At 40.7% G+C, this 20,420-nt stretch overlaps 1 protein-coding gene across 3 annotated transcripts in view; it reads right to left on the bottom strand.

Moving 5' to 3' along the window:
- Positions 1-20,420, bottom strand: part of FMO2 (flavin containing dimethylaniline monoxygenase 2) — a 43,807-nt gene that overhangs the window by 4,727 nt on the left and 18,660 nt on the right. For all 3 annotated transcript variants that reach the window (XM_068986512.1, XM_068986513.1, XM_068986514.1), the window contains 5 exons: positions 14,897-15,085; positions 12,125-12,287; positions 8,434-8,576; positions 4,415-4,614; positions 2,826-3,178 (listed from right to left, as the gene is read on the bottom strand). In XM_068986512.1, the coding sequence (XP_068842613.1) occupies positions 2,826-3,178; positions 4,415-4,614; positions 8,434-8,576; positions 12,125-12,287; positions 14,897-15,085 (1,048 nt within the window). The remainder of the gene's footprint in view (positions 1-2,825; positions 3,179-4,414; positions 4,615-8,433; positions 8,577-12,124; positions 12,288-14,896; positions 15,086-20,420) is intronic.

The following is a 20,420-nucleotide window of genomic DNA, read 5'->3' as shown; positions in this document are numbered from 1 at the left end:
CAGTATCATTGCTTTATCTAGTAATTGATTCTTACATGTAACTTTCGGCCACTGACCCATGTTAAACCAATCAGGGAGGTTGTGCTGTTGAACTCCAGCATGTGCCACTCACATTGAGTTCTGTGTGATGTTGTCCAGGATTCACCAAACTACATTATGGACTCTGAGGTGGGGTGGTGGCAGTTAAGAGAGGAAGCTGGAGAGGGAAAGTGAGCCTAAGAAGTCAAGGAGCTGTGCCAGGTGGCTTAAGCTCCATTCTGAAGGTGGTGGGAAGCTGTGGGAAGTGACCTGATCAGGTTTGCCTTTTGGAAAGATTCTCCTAGGTATTGAATTTTGGAAAATGGGTCCAGGGAGGTGAGTTTAAAGGCAGAAAGACCAGTTAAGAGGCTGTGAAGTAAACCAGGTGAGGGAGAGAGTGGCACAAGCTAGGGTAGGAAAGTAGGGGTGGAGAAAGATTGATGTGAGTTATCATTGTGTGCTTGGGAGTCCATCTGTGTTACAAGTGTCCCTGGAGCTTCAGACATGCTGAAAAATGGTCAGTTTCTCAGGCAGGCTACAGTCCATGGGGTTGCATAGAATCGGACATGACTGAGCAACTAACACTTTCACTTTTTTTGGCTCCCTGGGGGGGTCAGACAGTAAAGAATCTGCCTTCGGTGTGGGAGACCCAGGTTTGATCCATGGGTCAGGAAGATCCCTTGGAGAAGGAAATGGCTCCCCACTCCAGATTCTTGCCTGGAGAATTCCATGGACAGAGGAACCTGGTGGGCTACAGTCCATGGGGTTGCAAAGAGTCGGACATGAATGAAGAACTAACACTCCCTGGATATGGCTAGTCATCAGACATCTCAGATTCAGTGAGGCCAAAATTGAGCTTATCACTGAAGTCCTCCTGCTCAGGCTTGCATACCCTTCCACACGCCTCCCCTCATCACAGCCCCACTCTCAATCCAGTTTCCACTACCTGAGATCTGCAAGTCACCTGTGATTCTGCTCTTTCCCTCTAATTTTTCTTCTTGGAGCCAATCATTATGTCCTGCTCGTTTTATTCTTAACTATTTCTCTCCTCCACCTGTCCCTTTGCCTGGCTGAGGGGGTATCATGTTTTAGTATAGACCATTACATAGCCTTCTCACTGGTCTCTGGTCACTTTCAACTTTCAAATCTATCTTTCACACTAATGCTGAAATAATCTACCAAAAATGTAAATCTGATAATGGCTGGTCTTTGCTTAGAAACTTTCACTGGGTCCTCTGGCAGAAAAGCTTTCTTAAGTGGAGACTCTAGGTCTTCAGGTCAAACTTAATTAGGATTCCTAAGGGTCCACTGGATGGTTTTGGGTCTACCAGCTAAATTTGGGAAGGGGGTTCAGGTTGCTCAGCAGCAAAGAATTTGCCCGCAATGCAGGAGACTCAGGTTCGATTCCTGGATTGGGAAGATCCTTTGGAGAAGGAAATGGCAACCCACTCCAGTATTCTTGCCTGGGAAATCCCATGGACATAGGAGCCTGGCAGGGTACAGTCTATAGAGTTGCAAAAGAGTTGAACATGACTTAGAGACTAAACAACAAGAAATTAGGAAAGAGCTGATCTATATTTTATATTCAAGCTTGTTGCTGCTGCTGCTGCTGGTAAGTCGCTTCAGTCGTCTGACTCTGTGTGACCCCCTAGACGGCAGCCCACCAGGCTCCCCCGTCCCTGGGATTCTCCAGGCCAGAACACTGGAGTGGGTTGCCATTTCCTTCTCCAATGCATGAAAGGGAAAAGTGAAAGTGAAGTTGCTCAGTCGTGTCCGACTCTTCGCAACCCCATGGACTGCAGCCTACCAGGCTCCTCCGCCCATGGGATATTCCAGGCAAGAATACTGGAGTGGGGTGCCATTGCCTTCTCTGAAGCTTGTTAGTGTGCCTTAAAAGCTTCCTCTGTTTTGGTCCCTTGCTCTCTAAGAAGAATCTTTCACTCCTCTCTGCCTCACACCCCATGTTCTAGGAATATCAGATAGCATGTAACTCTCCATCTATATCACACCTCTGTGCTCTCACTTAAGGGTTCCTTTTTCTGCACCTGGGAAACCCAGCTATCTAGGAGTCTTCCTTGACCACATGCCATTCCTTAGCCCCACTCTGCTGTTGCTCAACACCGTTTCTCTTCTTTCCAAACACTCCATGCATTCCTCTGACAAAGCATTTGTCTTACTATCTTGAAATGACCCGTTTAAATTTGTCTTTATGCCACCAAGTTCCAGCACAGGGCTGAATATTCAATAAATTTTTGTTTAGCTGAATTGAACCCTGGGATCAGGGATATAGTAACAGTCTTCTGAGAAGTGCAAAGTGCTACACAATGCTCAGAGAGAAATATTTCAATAATTTTATAGCTTTGTAGGAATCTGTGAGGTTGAGGTGCTTAGATATTAAGAGTTAATTTGAAGTTAAGTATGGAGTAGGCCCTAGGTCTCTTGATTTGCACATATCCCAAGGAATTTATAAATATTTTATAGGTAAAACTTGGAGTCATAGATGTCTTCCTTCTTCACTGTTCTCTCATTAGTCCAACAAAAAGTAATATGTACTTAACACTATGCCAACTGAAATTCCCTGAATTTTCTAATATTTTAAAGGAATGATTATGGATATTTATTCTTGTATCCCAGTATTGGTTATTTTTTGAATTCTCTGCTAATTTTTTAGGATGCCAGTTTTGTGAGAGCAGCCAAGGTTGGAAAGCTTTTTTTTGGCAACCTCTTTTTCTAAACTTGTTTTTGAGCAAAGTCCACCAAGTATGAAACCCTCAGCCACTCACCTGCCTGCTAACTCACTCACTTACCTTTGAAAACTCTGGTTACCCAACGAGCTTGAAGTTCAACAGTTGGGAAAATGGAACCTAGGGGCTGGATGAGACCAATGCATGCAAGAGTTGACTTCTCCAGTTGAGGAGGGAACATGAATTTGTACAGTGAGACCATATTATTCTCTACTTTAACAAGATCTTCAAGGAAGGGAAAAGAGACAGTATATCCTGTTGCAAAGACAATGATGTCAATGTTCTCTTCCACTGTTCCATCTTCAAAGATGGCAGATGTTTCTGTGAGCTCTTTCACTCTTGATTTCACCTTGATGGCTCCATAGAGTATACGACTTGGAAGATCATCATTTATGACGGGCTCTTTAACAAGGTATCTGAAACACGCAGAAGAAAACACTCAGAAGGGAGTATTTAGTGAGGAGTTTTGAACTCTGTTAATATTTTATGGGGTTGGATCTGAGAAAATTGTAAAACTTTCTAACTTGACTTTCTAACTTGGCCTACCACAAGCTTTACTCTCAGACTTTATTCTCATGTCACATGAGACTTTATTCACATGTCACATATCTCTTCCTTCAACAAATAAGGAAAACATGCATGTAGATGATGTGGGCAGAACACATTGCAAAAAAAGACATCCTAAGGGTTTAGACAAAATGCCAACGCCTGTGATCAATTCCTGAGTTCTCCAGTTGTCATTATCCTGCTGATATTTCCACTGTTGCTTTATGTTATCTACCTTTAATTATCTTGCTGCTTCATTTAATCTCTATCTGATCATAAGTAAGGAAGAAAAAATTTGTTAAATTCCCATCAGTTTTGAAACTAATTAAGAGGATAGTGTGAAAATTACTGCATAGAATTAAGTTTGGGGATATCTCAAATATCCATGGATAGCATGATAGCATGAATAGTGGGGCAAAGTCTGGTTATATGTCTAGAATTTTCTTTTCTTTTTTAGATCTGAGAACCACTTAAAAAAAAAACAGCTGCATGGCATATATATCAGATCTGAGAATACAGCAGCCACATTGCATTTGTTGAAAGACTGCAAAGCTCACCTGTTCTTTTTTTTTTGGCAGGGGAGGGGGGAAGGAGCCTGTTATACTTTGCTAACTCTACACCATAAGAGTTCTTCCCATGGGTAGCTTTTGAGAACATATTTATTGCCTGTTAATCTCCAAGTTATACATCACTGATCTTATGAACACAAGCAAACAATATGGATGTTTATTTTTCTTTATTTGATAACAGGCTCCTGTAGAATTTGGATCAGTTTTCCCACCCCACCTTCTGAAAGGAAGGTCACAATCTCTTAAAACAGCCTTTTCCAATGTTGGATAGCTCTGGGTATTAGGAAGTCCTTCCCCAATCCTAGTTCTACTCTCTGGAGCAACTCATAATATTTATACTTCATCTTCTCAAATATTAACTTTTTAAAAGACATACAGAATGAATCTGGGATTCAAAATCTGGGAGCTATATGATACCCTTACTGTTAGGTTGTGGTTTGAACTACCATGTTAGAGATCTGGCTCTTTTCAAAGAGAAACCCTTCTGACAACCCTGATTATCAATGAGTATACCATAAAAAAGCAAAATAACTCTACTTGTTTTGAGGGACAAGGCCATAATTTTCATGGTTGAACCATTGATTCATCCCTTTTTCCATCATCCATTTTACAACTCTTCGTGGCACGGCATTTCGGAGCATGGTTTTAAACCGGGTGTGGTACACCAAGTCCCAGGCATAGCCATCTTTAGAGATACGACTCATGACCCAGGAACCATGTCTGGTGCTGATAAAGACCTGGTGAGCAAAAAGGAATGCAGTTCACATTAGGGCATCATCTTTTTGGGGAGGAACCCACTGTGTAGATAATATACCACATGTATGGCCCCAGAACTGGCTGAAATGCTTTGTCTTAAAGGTGATTGACTTCAAAGTGAAGGATCTTCTAGTGTTCACTGCTCTGGGTCAGCTTTATCATACAAGTGGTGCCCAGGGGTTTTTACGCTGATAGAGGAAGACTACCATAGTCTTGAGAACTTCAAGGAGACCCGAGAAAATCTCTGGGCTAAACTAACCATAAAACCCACACATCTATGTTTGCATTGTGGTTCGATATGTCTTCCCTCCTCTCACTTTTCTATCCAATCCAAGTTGTTTTTATTGCAAAGGTATACAATTATAATCCAAGGAAATATATATGATTGCAGCCTAAAAGCCAGATTTTTAACTTTGAATTTATTTTAAAAACTCAGAGTTTAAAAATCTAACCTTTACCATTCATAGATATTACTTTATATGGAAGTTAATATGGGAGGTAATCAGTTATATTAATATATATATATGTACATATGTTTATTCTTTTTCAGATTCTTCTCCCATATAGGTTATTAGAGAGTACTGAGTATATTTCCCTGTGCTGTACAGTAATTCCTTGTTGATTATATATTTTACAGATGGGCTTTTATTTTATATCTAGTCATGTGTTTGTGTATATGTCAGATGTATTCTTTACCTTGTATACTCATATTGCCCTAGTTTTCAGGATGTACATTTAAATCTCTTTTCAAGTGTGTATTTTACCTTGTTTACTGTTACTTCTCCATTGACAAAATACATATTTCATTTGCTTCTTAAAATTTTGCATGTCAGTACTTTTACAGGCTAGAACTCTGTGAGTTCTATTGTACAAAGACTTGATAAACACGTTAATACTCCCTTGTAACGAACTGATTGACTTAAGAGTTGAAGACTGTGAATTCTAGATCGAGGACTCTGGATTCAGACTACCTGGGTTTGATTCCCAGCCTTACTACTTACAAGCTGTGTTGCCTTGAGTGAGTTACTTCAACCTCTCTGTGTCTCTGTTTTTCTCTCCATAAAATAGGGGTAGTAGCAGTACCTGCTTCATAGAATTATTGTGCCAATTAAAGGAGACGATACATGTAAAGGACTGAAATTATTGCTTGGCCAATGACAGGTATTGCTAGCTATTATTATTTTGTAAATTTAGGCTGGAGGAGTTTCATGTAGTGCCTCATATCTGGAGTGAGCCAGAATTTGGAGACAAATTTTTCTGGGTCTCAACTCCTTAACTTGTAAAGTAGCACTTATATAAAATGGTGTTGAATTGTTGGTCTGTGCGTAGTAATATACTTAACATCCTGACTGTTTCTGCTGCTATCCTTTTGTTGGTTTAGCCAATACTTTGGCTAGGCATTAGGTAATATACTTAGATATTTCTGTGAAGTCTCTTTCCATTACTTATCATCTGCCCTTCTTCTTTAGGGCTTCCGTGGTGGCTCAGTTGGTAAAGAATCTGCCTGTAATGCAGGAGACTTAGGGTTGATCTCTGGATTGGGAAGATCCATTGGAGAAGAGAATGGCTATCCACTTCAGTATTCTTGCCTGGAGAATTCCATGGACGGAGGAGCCTGGTAGGCTACAGTCCATGGGCTTGCAAAGAGTTGGACACGACTGAGTGAATAACACACTTAGGATCAATCCATGTTCACACTGGAAGCTCTGCCTGTTTTATTCCCTTTCTTTCTCTGTCACCATACCTGCAGCAGGGGAGTCTAATCTGGCTAGCTCCACTAGCTGTATCAGTGTGATATGTCTGAGGATTTAGGATCAGATGTATACTTCAGGCAAAGGACCAGAGATTTGGGTTTTGGTGGGAAAGTGTATGGATAACTCAGCACCATCACACAGCATTTTGAGTGGGTGGTTGGACTGTGGTAGAACAAGTCATATAATTATGAACATGAACTTCCTTTAACAGAAGCAGGGCACACTTAGGACTAAGGTGAGTTTAGACTGTAATTTTAAGCTTTGCAGGTGCACCTGGTTCTAACTCTTACCTACACAGCTCCTAGAAAATCTCTGGTAAGCCTTGTCAAAGAAGGATTGAGAGTGCATTACTCAGTGTAAGATATTTTATCATAATGATCAATTATGTTATTAATCTAATAAATGTTGGAAAGACACTATTTAAAGATTAATGAGCTGGAAAGCACACGAATATAGCTAAGGTGCTTACTTAACACTGAATCTAGTGTGATAGACAGGCTTTTACATGGCAAAGCCCATATGAGGAAATAGACTCTTGCAATCTAAGATCTTTGGATCAGCTGTTCTAAGCCCAAATCACTGACCTGCAAAATGTAGTGGTCTCGTATGGAGCTTCACTTAGTTGACGGCTAGGTCAGCTCCTTTCATCACACTCCCTTCCTCAAGCTTGTCAGGTTTTCCAACAGCAAGGGGACTGAACTTGACACTTCCCCCACCTGAGCTGGCTCTTCTCCGAGCCTTTACAGTTACTGCCTCTTTACTTGTTCTTCACATGAAGGCCTTAAAACTTTGAAAAATGAAAAGTGGTTTCTTTTCATAAATAAGGTGAGGACCTCCTGTGTCTAGTACAACTCTTTCTGGTGTTAGTGACCTGCTCTGTCCTCAGGGTGGTAACTCTGACAGGTCCCAGTGGAACCCCTTCATTAACCTGCTGGGGAAGTACCACGTATGTTTATCATAAGTGGTTTGCTACTGGGCATCTGAGCCCTGGGGCTTCCTTGGTGGCTCAGGGGTATGAACCAGAGCCTGCCAGTAGAGGAGATGCATGTTAGATTCCCAGTCCAGTAAGATCCCCTGGATAAGGAAATGGCCTCCCACTCCAGTATTCTTGCCTCGGAAATCCCATGGACAGAGGAGCCTGGAGGACTATAGTTCATGGGGTCACAGAGTCGAATACGACTAAATGACCCAAGAACAATAACAACCTTTGAGTCCTGACAGTGTGAGTCTCAGGAAAGGGCACTTTTGGCAGTGGTAGACATGGCCGCAGTAAATCCTGAGTAGCCAGAAGACGCCAGGCTAAGGAGGCCCGTCTAAGAGTGATAGAGCCCCTGGAATCCAGACCATGTTGAACGGGCTTGCTGTGGGGAGAGGAACCTAAGCTATTTTCTCATCTTTGCCTAGGCCTGTCCTTCTAAAAGGGATTTAGTTTCTGCCATTCCCAGCCATCTCTGTCAGCATCATCTGCATCTTGTAATGTTTGGCGCTGGCAGCTAAGCTGTGTCATTCCTGAACAGGTGCAAAGATAACAGTGGTCAGAAGGCCTCAGGAAGCACCTAAATATTTATGATCTTGTTTGGGAGTCTTATTGTTTATTTAATCTCTCTTTTTTAAAAAATGATTCTTGGGAACTATGGATTGTTTACATTTCAAATAGAATTCAAATATGCATTAAATTTCTAAAAGGCACTCCTCCAAAGATGAGCAGGTCAACTCATAGAAGCCCCTGGGTAGAAACAAGGCCTCCTGTGCTGAATGTTGTCTGATCCAAACTTAAGTGAGAAGTCCAGAGAAGTAAAATGACTTGCTTTAGGTTACACAGCTGATTAATGGCAAAGCTGGGAGATTGACTGGCTTCCTGATTTCTAGATTTCCTATGATACCACACTGGGCAACCAACCAACTAATCAACCAGTTATTAAGTAATGGAGCCTTGGTTATATGGCTGTGATTTTCTACTATGCCCTTCCCTTTTCCTCTCCTCCCACCCCCCACACCCAGCAGACAAGGTAATCAAGGAGCATCTTACCTGAGCAGCTTTCTTACCTGAGCAGCTTTCTTACACAACTCAACTGCAATATCTGAGGCTGAGTTTCCTATTCCAATCACCAAAATGCGTTTCTTTTCAAATCCCTCTGCGTGTTTGTATTGGCGGCTATGGAAATACTGGCCTTTGAACTTCTGGATACCTTTGGGGTGAAGAAAAGAGAAATCTATGAAATATGTCAAGTTAATTTCAATAAAACTGCACTGTCAGCTTTTCTTTTCTGGGATCAATCATTTGTTTTGTTATTTCCCCTCTTAGGGAAGTTATAATATTAAGGCCAACTGGCAAACTCAAAGTATGAAACATGTAAGAAATGTTAGGTTAAGCATATGGTGAAGTGAAATGAAAGTCACTCATTGTGTCTGACTCTTTGCGACCTCTGGACTATACAGTCCATGGAATTCTCCAGGCCAGAATACTGGAGTAGGTAGCCATTTCCTTCTCCAAGGGATCTTCCCAACCCAGGGATTGAACCCAGGTCTCTTGCATTATAGGCGGATTGTTTACCATCTGAATCACCAGGGAAGCCCAAGCCTATAGTTCAGCACCAAAATAGTTGATTTTAGAGGTTGCAGCTTAGGTATTTACTAGAGGACAGATGGTTTTGATGAATAGAGCAGAGTCAGGTATTGATTTCCAGCCATCCATTATCCTATTTCGGACTATACAATGATACTTCAATATCACGTAGCATATATTCTTTTAAATGTTTCTTAAACATAGTATTAAGTGCTATTATTGTAATTGTGTAATAATTGGAATAACATTCATCTTTCTTATTTTGCAAAAGCAAATAAAAACTAAAATAAACTAAAAACAAGGCACATTTAAGGCAAAGGATAGTCTCCACATTGCACTAAGTCAGCAACTGACTGGATGAGCCTTTTTTTAAAATTAATTTTTTTATTGAAGGATTACAGAATTTTGTTGTTTTCTGTCAAACCTCAACATGAATCAGCCACAGGTAGACATATATCCTCTCCCTTTTGAACCTCCCTCCCATCTCCCTCCCCATCCCACCCCTCTAGGTTGATACAGAGCTCCTGTTTGAGTTTCCTGAGCCATACAGCAAATTCCCATTGGATACCTATTTTACATATGGTAATGTAAGTTTCCATGTTATTCTTTCTTTACATCTCACCCTCTCCCCATGTCTATAAGTCTATTCTCTATATCTGTTTCTCCATTGCTGCCCTGTAAATGAATTCTTCAAAACCATTTTTCTAGTTTCTGTATATGCGTGTTAGAATATGATATTTATCTTTCTGTTTCTGATTCACTTCATTCTGTATGATAGGTTCTAGGTTCATCCACCTCATCAGAACTAATTCAAACGCATTCCTTTTTATGGCTGAGTAACATTCCACTGTGTATATGTACCACAACTTCTTGGTCCATTCATCTGTCGATGGGCATCTAGGTTGCTTCCATGTTCTAGCTGTTGTAAATAGTGCTGCAATGAACAATGGGATACATGTGTCTTTTTCAACCCTGGTTTCCTCAGGGTATATGCCTAGGAGTGGGATTGCTGGGTCATATGGTGATTTTATTCCTAGTTTTTTAAGGAATCTGCATACTGTCTTCCATACTGGCTGTATCAATTTACATTCCCTCCAACAGTGCAAGACCATTTCCTTTTCTTCACACCCTCTCCAGCATTTATTGTTGTAGACTTTTTGATGATGGCCATTCTGACCAGTGTGAGGTGATATCTCATTCTGGTTTTGATTTAAATTTCTTTAATAATGAGCAATGTTGAGCATCTTTTCATGTGTTTGTTAGCCATCTGTATGTCTTCTTTGGAGAGGCTTTAAAAAAAATTTGTTTGTTTTTAATTGAAGGATAATTCGGACAAGGCAATGGCAATCCACTCCGGTACTCTTGCCTGGAGAATCCCAGGGATAGGGGAGCCTGGTGGGCTGCTGTCTATGGGGTCTCACAGAGTTGGACACCACTGAAGCGACTTAGCAGCAGCAGCAGCAGAAGGATAATTGCTTTGCAATATTGTGTTGATTTCTTCCATACATCAGTGTGAATCAGCCAAAGGTATACATTTGTTCTCTCCCTCTTGAACCTCCCTCCCATTTCCCACCCCATTTCACCCCTCTAGGTTGTCACAGAGCCCCAGTTTGAGCTCCCTGAATCATACAGTAAATTCCCACTGCCTATCTATTTTGCATATGATAGTATATATGTTTACATGTTCCTCTCTCCATTCGTTCCACCCTCTCCTTCCCCCACCTCAACCCATATCAACAAGTCTATTCTCTATGTCTATGTCTCCATTGCTGCCCTGAAAATAGGTTAATCAGTACCATCTTTACCATGTATATGTATTAATATACTATATATTTGTTTTTCTCTTTCTGACTTCACTCTGTATAATAGACTCTAAGTTCATCCACCTCATTAGAACTGACTCAAATGTGTTCACTTTTATGGCTGAGTAATATTCCATTGTATGAATGTGCCACAGCTTCTTTATCCATTCATCTGTCGATGAACATCTAGATTGCTTCCCATGGACAGGCCTTTTTGAAGATAAACATTGGTGTCTTTTCCCAGGAAAACGTGACCTTATTAAAGTCTTTGATGATGGGTTGCTTGAAAGAGCCTTTAGATCATGTGTTCAGTTGCTTCAGTCACATAGGACTCTGCAGCTCCATGGACTGTAGTCTGCCAGGCTCCTCTGTCTATGGAATTTTACAGGTAAGAATACTGGAGTGGTTGCTCTTTCCTTCTCCTTTAGGTCATTTGAGTTCTCAAAGTGTTGGTCCCTTGGCCAGCAGTATTAGCATAACTTGTTAGAGATGCAAATTCTCAGCCTAGACCTACAGAGCTGGAAATGCTAGGGGTGGAGCCTAGAAAGTTGTGGTTTTAAAAGTCCTCCAGGTGATTCTGTTGGAAAGTTCCATTGCTTTAGATCAGGACGTCTCAGTCCTGGTTGCATATTGAAATCACTTGAACAAGTAATTGACCTAGGCCTACCCTAGACCAATTGAATCTTTGAAGGTTATTTGAACTTTAAAACCTCCTCAGGTGGTTTGAATAATGTGGGGCTTGGACTGAACCACCCTATTAAATGTTTTCCTAAAGGCCTTGGGAAGGAAGTGTGCTCTCTTAAGGAGGAGACTGGGAGGGGCCATCTTCCTCTGCACTCCCAGCATCCATCAGTATTGTATAGGAGCACTGATGTCCAGAAACTACCCCCAGTAACCCTGGCTGTGGGCATGGCTCTGTGGAAGTCCCCAGAATGAAACAAAGTCACAAGTGTTTGGCAGGATAGAAAAAGGTCAGGGTAAGCTTTTGTTATTGTTCAGCCCCTCAATCCTGTCCAACTCTGCAACCCCATGGACTGCAGAACGCCAGGCTTCCCTGCCGTAAGGTAAGGTATATGGCTGAAAGGATCTCTCCAACAGAAAACCAACTTGGGTGAAAATTCTCTGAAATTCTGAGTAACATTTAGTCACTTTGGGGGAGGCTGAAATTTGGCTGAACTCTGATAATGAAGACCCGGAGGGCTCAAAAGAAACAAAGATGGTATTTGGAGTCTTTGATCTTTCTGGCTCTATCCTGATTTTAATATTATGCTGAGTTTGCAGTAGCTAGCCAGTTTTGCTGTCAATCCAGCCTGAACATTAAATGCTTGGACACCTACTCCCAAAAGCCGGGGCTCTACACAGGCCTCACCTGGAAATGACTCCAGTGGGAGATGAGGAAGGATGTGATGGCCGTTGCAGACCATGACTCCGTCAAAGATGGCGCTTTGCTTCTTGCCATTGTTCTCCGTAACAACCACCCACTGGCCAGAGGATGCAAAATCTGGGTGTTTTTTCACACTGAGGACGGTTGTCTGGAATCAAACACAGAGAAGGCATCACTGAGAATTACTCTGGCATAAAAGGGGCCTTGTCCAGTGCCGGGAGTGGGTAAGGGTAGAGTGCAATGTCTGGCTCCATTGAGATTCCATTTGAAGCCATTTCAAGCCACTTAAGGCAAAGACTGCTAAGTGCGCCCTGCTGCTTCTTCCTTGGCACATGCTACCAAGGATGTACTGCTTTGTGTGAGAGGCCTGACTCAGTGTGGGAACCAGCGTTAAGGACTGAATAAGGAGGGAGACTTAGAAAATCACGGCAAAACTCTGGGCAAGATACAAAATACATGTTCATCATTCAAGTGATCGCACAACCAGCATTTATCACAAAACTTTTGTGTTGACCTCTGTGCAGACTCTATGTTAGAGAAGATATTCCATGTATAGCACCTGGTACCATGACAGTACTCCATGAATGGTGAGTTGTTCCTATTTATTTTATTAAAGGCATCATGTGGTTTTTTAAAAAAAAATAATTTATGTTTGGTTGCACTAGGTCTTCATTGCTACTCGCAGGCTTTCTCACATTGTGGGGAGTGGGGGTTACTCTTCATTGAGGTGCATGGGCTTCACGTTGAGTTGGCTTCTCATGTTGCTGAGGATGGTCTCTAGGGCATGAGAGCTTCAGTAGTTGCGGCACACAGGCTCAGTATTTGCAACACACAGGCTCAGTAATTGTGGTGGATGGGCTTAGTTGCTCCATGGCATATGGAATCATCTTGGACCAGGGATCAAACCTGTGTCCCTGCATTGGTAGAGGGATTCTTATCCACTGTGCCACCAAGGAAGTCTGCATCATATCCTTTATTTTGCATATTGTTGTTTACTAGTGAGTGCAGATTTTTTTTTTTTTTGGTAATATTTATTGTTACATTTGTACAACATTTCTTGCTTTGTGAATTGTCTGTTCATATCCACTATTTTTTTTTTTTTTAAAGATGTAGTGTGTGGGCTTCTCTTGCAGAGCACAGGCTCTAGGAGCGTGGGCTTCAGTAGTTACAGCACGTGGGCTCAGTAGTTGTGGCTTGTCATCTTTATTTTTAAAATGTCTTACTAGCAATACATTTCATAGTCTCATTTGGATTAAATTACTGGTTTATTGATTTTTTGTAAATGTTGTTTGCTGTGTGGAGGTTTATGGATTTTAAAAAGTGTACATAAATGCTGTGTTTGCTATATTTAAGAAGCAACGTCAAAGGAAGTGAAGAGTTCCTCCCAGATGAACGGCATGCATCCCTCTTGATGGCAAGTGTTTGAGCCCCTTATACATGCTTTTCAAAATTTCAGATAGTTTTCAGAATGCTGTGTTGGCAATTTTGAAACTTTTACAGTTTAAAAAAATGTATGTGGAATGTTGTGAAAAGCCTACAAAATGTCTGGATATTTTCAGTTGAAAGATTTCAAATTTGAACTTAAGCGTAGTATATTCACTAAAGTACTCCAGATTCTTGGCTATTCAAAATGTGGTCAGAGGACCAATCTTCACTGTCACTGGGGAGGTTATTAGAAATGTAACTGACCTGAGCCAGTTCACTCCTCCTCAAGCAACCTGGTGGTTTCCTATTCCTGGGAGGTCACCGTATTGATACTGAACTTAGTCTGGACATGTCCTTTTATAGTTTGAATTGAGTTCTGGCATCTTATAGCTTGTACCGATTCAGAGACCAATAAATGGGAGTGAGTTTTCTTAACCCCTCTCCAACCTCCAGAAAACGTCAGTAAAACGATAAACAAGAGAAGAAGCATCTAGGGGAATGCTATATTAGATAGGTGGAAACATTTTCATGGTATTTGCATATGTTTATGTCTGCCAAATCAATTATTACAAATAATGTAATACAAATCTATAGTAAAACAAAAATTACTGAGAAAATGAAATGTGTTAAAAAATAAGTTCTACCAATATTTATTCAAAGCTATAATTTATTTCCTAGACACAGTTACTAGTTTTCAGAGTATAGGTTATTGATACAAATTTAGGATGTTTAATGAAGATATTGTTTTTTTCTTGTTGATTATTTGTTTTTGAGGAAACAAGGGAAAGGTAGTTATAATTGCATTTCAGAATTATCTGGCCATTCTTATGTTGCTAAAGAATGCATCAAAAATTAACAAAAATGGGTTCTATAGGGTTCTGAGATGAATGGGGAGCTGTGGGTTTATCTAATCTATTTTCTAAGATAATCCATTTCTATGGAGAAGGTAAGAAAATAAAACAACATAACTTGTTTTCATATACCCTTTCAAAGGAAATGAGGCTAGTCATCTCAGTGGTTATAGATACTAATTTAAATGCAGTTTCACTGTCAAAATATCATTCAAGCCTTAATTTTGACAAATGTTTTTCTTCTGTTTATGCATATAGCCTATAATATCACAGGTAATGACATTACTTTTTGAGTTTTCTATCGTGCTGTTTTGGAGAAGGAAATGGCAACCCACTCCAGTGTTCTTGCCTGGAGAATCCCAGGGACGGGGGAGCCTGGTGGGCTGCCATCTGTGGGGTCGCACAGAGTCGGACACGACTGAAGCGACTTAGTAGTAGTAGTATCGTGCTGTTTCCCTCCCTCCTACCCAAAATACAATACCTGGAACTGAATATACTTTAGTAGATCAAACTTCTTGGCAAAGATTCTGAAATATTCCAGGAGTTTAGAATTGTGCAGGAAGTTTGGAAAATCTTCAGGCATTGGAAAGTCACTGAAACAGGACATTTCTTTGCTGGTGTTGCTGATGACAGATTGATAGATACTTGCTCGGCCATCTTCAACATTTTCCTAATGAAATAAAGGAGTAGTAATAAGGTATTAAAGAAATCCCTTGATTTCCTATTCACCTTCCACATCTAACCCCTGCGTGATGTGGAGCTCTTTCATTGTTGTTGTTGTTTAGTCATGTTCAACTCTTTTGTGACCCCATGGACTGTAACCGGCCAGGCTACTCTGTCTATGGGATTTCCCAGGTGAGAATACTGGAATGGGTTGCCATTTTCTTCTTCAGGTGATCTTCCCAACCCAGGGATTGAGCCTACCCCTCCTACTTGGCAGGTGGATTCTTTACCACTGAGCCAACTGGGAAGCCCCTTTCATTGCTGCAGTATGACTGAAGCGTCTGGTGGATGAGGAGCTGTGTGTGTGCCATTCTTACGTTGCTTAAGAATGCATCAATAATTAGCTTCCCAGATTTCTAACTGTTTAGTGTCAATCATTGTGACAACTGATGCTGAAGCTGAAACTCCAATACTTTGGCCACCTGATGTGAAGAACTAACTCACTGGAAAAGACCCTGATGCTGGGCAAGATTGAAGGCAGGAGGAGAAAGGGATGATGGATGAGATGGTTGGATGGCATCACTGACTCAATGGACATGAATTTGAGTAAACTCCAGGTGTTGGCAATGGACAGGGAGGCCTGGTGTACTGCAACCCATGGGGTTGCAGAGTCAGACACGACTGAGTAACTGAACTGAACTGAACTGATTGTGACAATCAGCCCCCTTCCAAAATTTTCCCTGGGGAGGCTACACCTGTCTTCCACATCTTTAGGAACCAATAAGCTCTGCATCACTGGTCAGAGACTATAATGGAGAGTTTCAGTTAAAATGAGTATTTTGGGGAGCAGGAAGTGTTCACATCTTAATTTGAATCCCCCGCCTTTATCTTATGCTTTATGTGAATCAACCTTCCTCAAGTGATAATAGTAAGTAGTAGTTTCTTTGTTTCTGGATGCACTGGGTTTTTGTTGCAGTGCGTGGGTTTTCTCTAGTTGTGTCAGTGGCTTATTTGCTCTGTAGTATGTGGGATCTTAGTCCCCTCAGTGGGATCAAACCTACATCCCCTGCTCTGGAAGGTGGATTCCTAACCCCTAGACCACCAGGGAAGTCTCAAATAAGTAGTATTAATGCCAATCAAGTATATTTTTTCCTTTTGAACTTTTTATTTTGTACTAGAGTAGAAAAACATTGATTTCTGCTTTATTGACTATGCCAAAGCCTTTGACTGCATGGATCACAATATACTGTGGAAAATTCTGAAAGAGATGGGAATACCAGACCACCTGACCTGCCTCTTGAGAAATCTATATGCATGTCAGGAAGCAACAGTTAGAACTGGACATGGAACAACAGACTGGTTCCAAATAGGAAAAGGAGTACGTCAAGGCTCTATATTGTCACCTTGCTTATTTAACTTATATGCAGAGTACATCGTGAGAAACACTGGGCTGGAAGAAGCACAAGCTGCAATCAAGATTGCTGGGAGAAATATCGATAACCTCAGATATGCAGATAATACCACCCTTATGGCAGAAAGTGAAGAGGAACTAAAGAGCCTCTTAATGAAAGTGAAAGAGGATACTGAGAAAGTTGGCTTAAAGCTCAACATTCAGAAAACGAAGATCATGGCCTCTGGTCCCATCACTTCATGGGAAATAGATGGGGAAACAGTGGAAACGGTGTCAGACTTTATTTTTCTGGGCTCCAAAATCACTGCAGGTGGTGATTGCATCCATGAAATTAAAAGACGCTTACTCCTTGGAAGGAAAGTTATGACCAACCTAGATAGCATATTAAAAAGCAGAGATATTACTGTGCCAACAAAGGTCTGTCTAGTCAAAGCTAAAGTTTTTCCAGTAGTCATGTATGGATGTGAGAACTGGACTGTGAAGAAAGCTGAGCACCAAAGAATTGATGCTTTTGAACTGTGGTGTTGGAGAAGACTCTTGAGAGTCCCTTGGACTGCAAGGAGATCCAACCAATCCATCCTAAAGGAGATTGGTCCTTGGTGTTCATTGGAAGGACTGATGCTGAAACTGAAACTCCAGTACTTTGTCTACCTGATGTGAAAGAGCTGACTCATTTGGAAAGACTCTGATGCTGGGAGGGATTGAGGGCAGGAGGAGAAGGGGACGACAGAGGATGAGATGGTTGGATGGCATCACCGACTCAATGGACATGAGTTTGAGTGAACTCTGGAAGTTGGTGATGGACAGGGAGGCCTGGAGTGCTGTGATTCATGGGGTTGCAAAGAATCAGACACGACTGAGCGACTGAACTGGACTTATAGCTGATTAACCATGTTGTGATAGTTTCAGGTGAACAGCGCAGGGGTCAGTCATACATACAAAGGTATCCATTCTCCCTAAAACCTCACTCCCATCCAGGCTGCCACATACCATTGAGTTCCATGTGCTCCACTATAGATCCTTGTTGGTTATTCATTTTAAATATTGCAGTGTGTACATGAACATCCCAAACTCCCTAGCTATCCTTTCCCCACCTGCCCATAGCAACCGTAAGTTGGTTCTTTAAGTTTGTGAGTCTCTTTCTGTCTTGTAAATAAGTTCATTTGTATCATTCTTTTTAGATTTCTCAATAAAACCTTAAGTTTGATTCTGAGTGTTGTTGAGTATGCTTTGATAATTCAGGAGATAGCACATGCTGTGTCTGAGTTTATAATTTCCTCTACAAGAAGTGGTCTGTGTAATGATTTAATGTTAAATCATGTAAGAGCCAAGTGTGGTGATTCAGTGTTTGTGAAGTCAGAATGTTATCAAACAAGCTTTATAAGAAAATGTAAATAACGCCACCCAAAACCTCAACAGATGCTTCTGCACAGGCAGAGACTAAGTATATTCCAGCATATAGTAGTTGCTATAATGACTCAGCACCAGGGTAGGATGTAAAAAGAAATGGAAAGATTATAGGAACTCATGAATTAATTGTAATAAATTACTTAATCTTAACATAAATGGCATTATAATGTTCTCTACGGAATAGTAAATAAAGGACAGTAAATATCCAACTCTAATTCTACCGTTGTAATAAATCAGTTGTATATGTTGCTTTCTTACCATTACTTATAGAAAATTATTACTTTCCTGCCAGATCTTTAGGTCAAGCCTCCTTAGATTTTTGGACATGGAAAGAGGCAACTGGACTAGCAGCAGGGGCCTGGACTTTGAGTTAGACACAGGTTTGAATTAATCTCTTTCAGGCTGTATGAGCCTGGACCAGTCAGTGCCTCTGAGCTTCGGGATGTGCTAGGTGCTCAAAAGTATTGTTATTGTCTATTGTTACAGAGGAAGCTGTAAGTTTCAGCAAAGTTGTCAGTGACTCCTCACTGTTCACCATAAAATAAAGGTATCCAGACAGCTGCTCTGACACCACAGGAACTGACACAAACACACTCACTATCATCTATCACATCTGAATTTTTTTTACAAGAGGCTATACTTAATTTCAAAGAGTTAAAGATTAAACTGTGGGATCTTTCCTCTTTTATCAGCAAAGCTCTTTATATGTGTTGGGCTTCACTGTGTCCAGAGATTATCAGTACTAACATGATTTTCCAAGGCTAAAACGATGTTTGCTCTCAGATCATGCCATTTAAGACCAATAAAATCCGAGTCTGTAAAGATCCTCCTCCCTCATACATTGCACTCTCTTCCTCATTCATTCATTCACTCATGCCTACCGTAAGCCAGGAGTCAGATGCCTTTTTTCCCATGAGCAGATTGTTTATCTTTCCTAGTCCATAATTAAGGTGCAGATGATAGCTTTGTTACAGTATTAAGTGGCTTGGTAAAAACTAGTCATGCTAGGGCATGTCAGCTTTCTAGGTGATTAATTTGGTGTGGTCTTATTATTAACTGTATGTATTTACAGAAGGCAAAGGGAGTTTGTATTCAAATATGAAGTGCTTTCTGTCTCATATACAAGGATATAATCTGAACTTTGGATGAATAAATCATGGTATTTTTGTTTTCCAACCTAGCTTCAAATTGCATAATACAGTCATCCCTTAGTATTCATAGGGGATTAGTTCCAGGACCCTCTGTGGATACCCACATCCAAGGATACTCAAGTCCATTATATAAAATGGTGTAATATATGCACAAAGCATACACAAGTTACGTAAGTCAGATTCCTTCTTTTCTCCTGTAAAATGGAGTTCATCAATTGTTCCGTTAGACAGCTGTCATGAGGCTTTGATGAGATTAGATAAAATGCTTCACACAATGCCTGACTTTAAATAAGTGCTCCATCCACGTTTGCCTCTCTTGCGTTACTACTGGCCATTAGAGTTAGTCTTACTGAACCAGTCAGTTTTGAGACAGAATAACATGGACTGTTACAGTAGAGCTAACATGTTAGTTTTTACAAGTGCTTTAAATTGGCTTTAACATGTGGTTAGCTCCTCTGTCAGGTCATTTTAAGGGAATTTTGAGTGATGACAACTGGTTTTGATGTCTGAGCCCCTATAGTAGTTTCAGGGCCAGGGCAAGGCTCTCCTTTGGGGGTTTTACTTGTGTAATTTGACACAACTGATGATGACATCAAAATTCTTTTACTGAACATCAAGTAATAATCTTTATACTTAGGTTGATTGGTAGACAACTATTAAAAAATGCTTTCTGTCCATGTGCGCTTCTTCCTATACTGGCTGAAGCAGATGCCTATAGGCTTAGATAAATCTGGGTATAATTGAGTTTTCCTGGGATTATAAAGGGAAGATGATTCTTATTAATTCTCCAGGCAAGAACACTGGAGTGGGTTGCCGTTTCCTTCTCCAATGCATGAAAGTGACAAGTGAAAGTGAAGTCGCTCAGTCATGTCTTTGTGACCCCATGGACTGCAGCCTACAAGGCTCCTCCATCAATGGGATTTTCCAGGCAAGAGTACTGGAATGGGGTGCCATTTTCTTCTCCAAAGTAAATAAATAAATGTCTATCAACTATATATCTTGTTTAGGCCCTGAGCTTGGAGTTAGGGGTAAAGTATTACCAGGACAAACAGTTTTCTATCTTCATGGAGCTTATTGTCACATTGAATTAAAATCAGTTTGGGCTTTGGGGATGGAAAGTAGAGAAATAAGATGGGAGGCTTTGCTCTCAACCAAGGCAAGGACAGGAGACATGACTTTCAAAACAGATAAATTTAACTCATATATTTACTTAAAATACAAGCACTGCCTAAAAATGAGCTAAGCACAAATACAGATTAATAGCCTGAATTTCCTAACAAATAGAATTAGTGACAATATACTTGTTTAAGATAATTGATCATATGGTAAGTATTTTTCTTAATATAAATTTTTTTGCAAGTCAGAAGATT

The sequence above is a fragment of the Capricornis sumatraensis genome, chromosome 14 (genome assembly GCF_032405125.1).
Source record: "Capricornis sumatraensis isolate serow.1 chromosome 14, serow.2, whole genome shotgun sequence".
NCBI lineage: Eukaryota > Metazoa > Chordata > Mammalia > Artiodactyla > Bovidae > Capricornis > Capricornis sumatraensis.
Note: the sequence above shows the minus strand (reverse complement) of the source record. Positions and strands in the feature narration are given on the sequence as shown.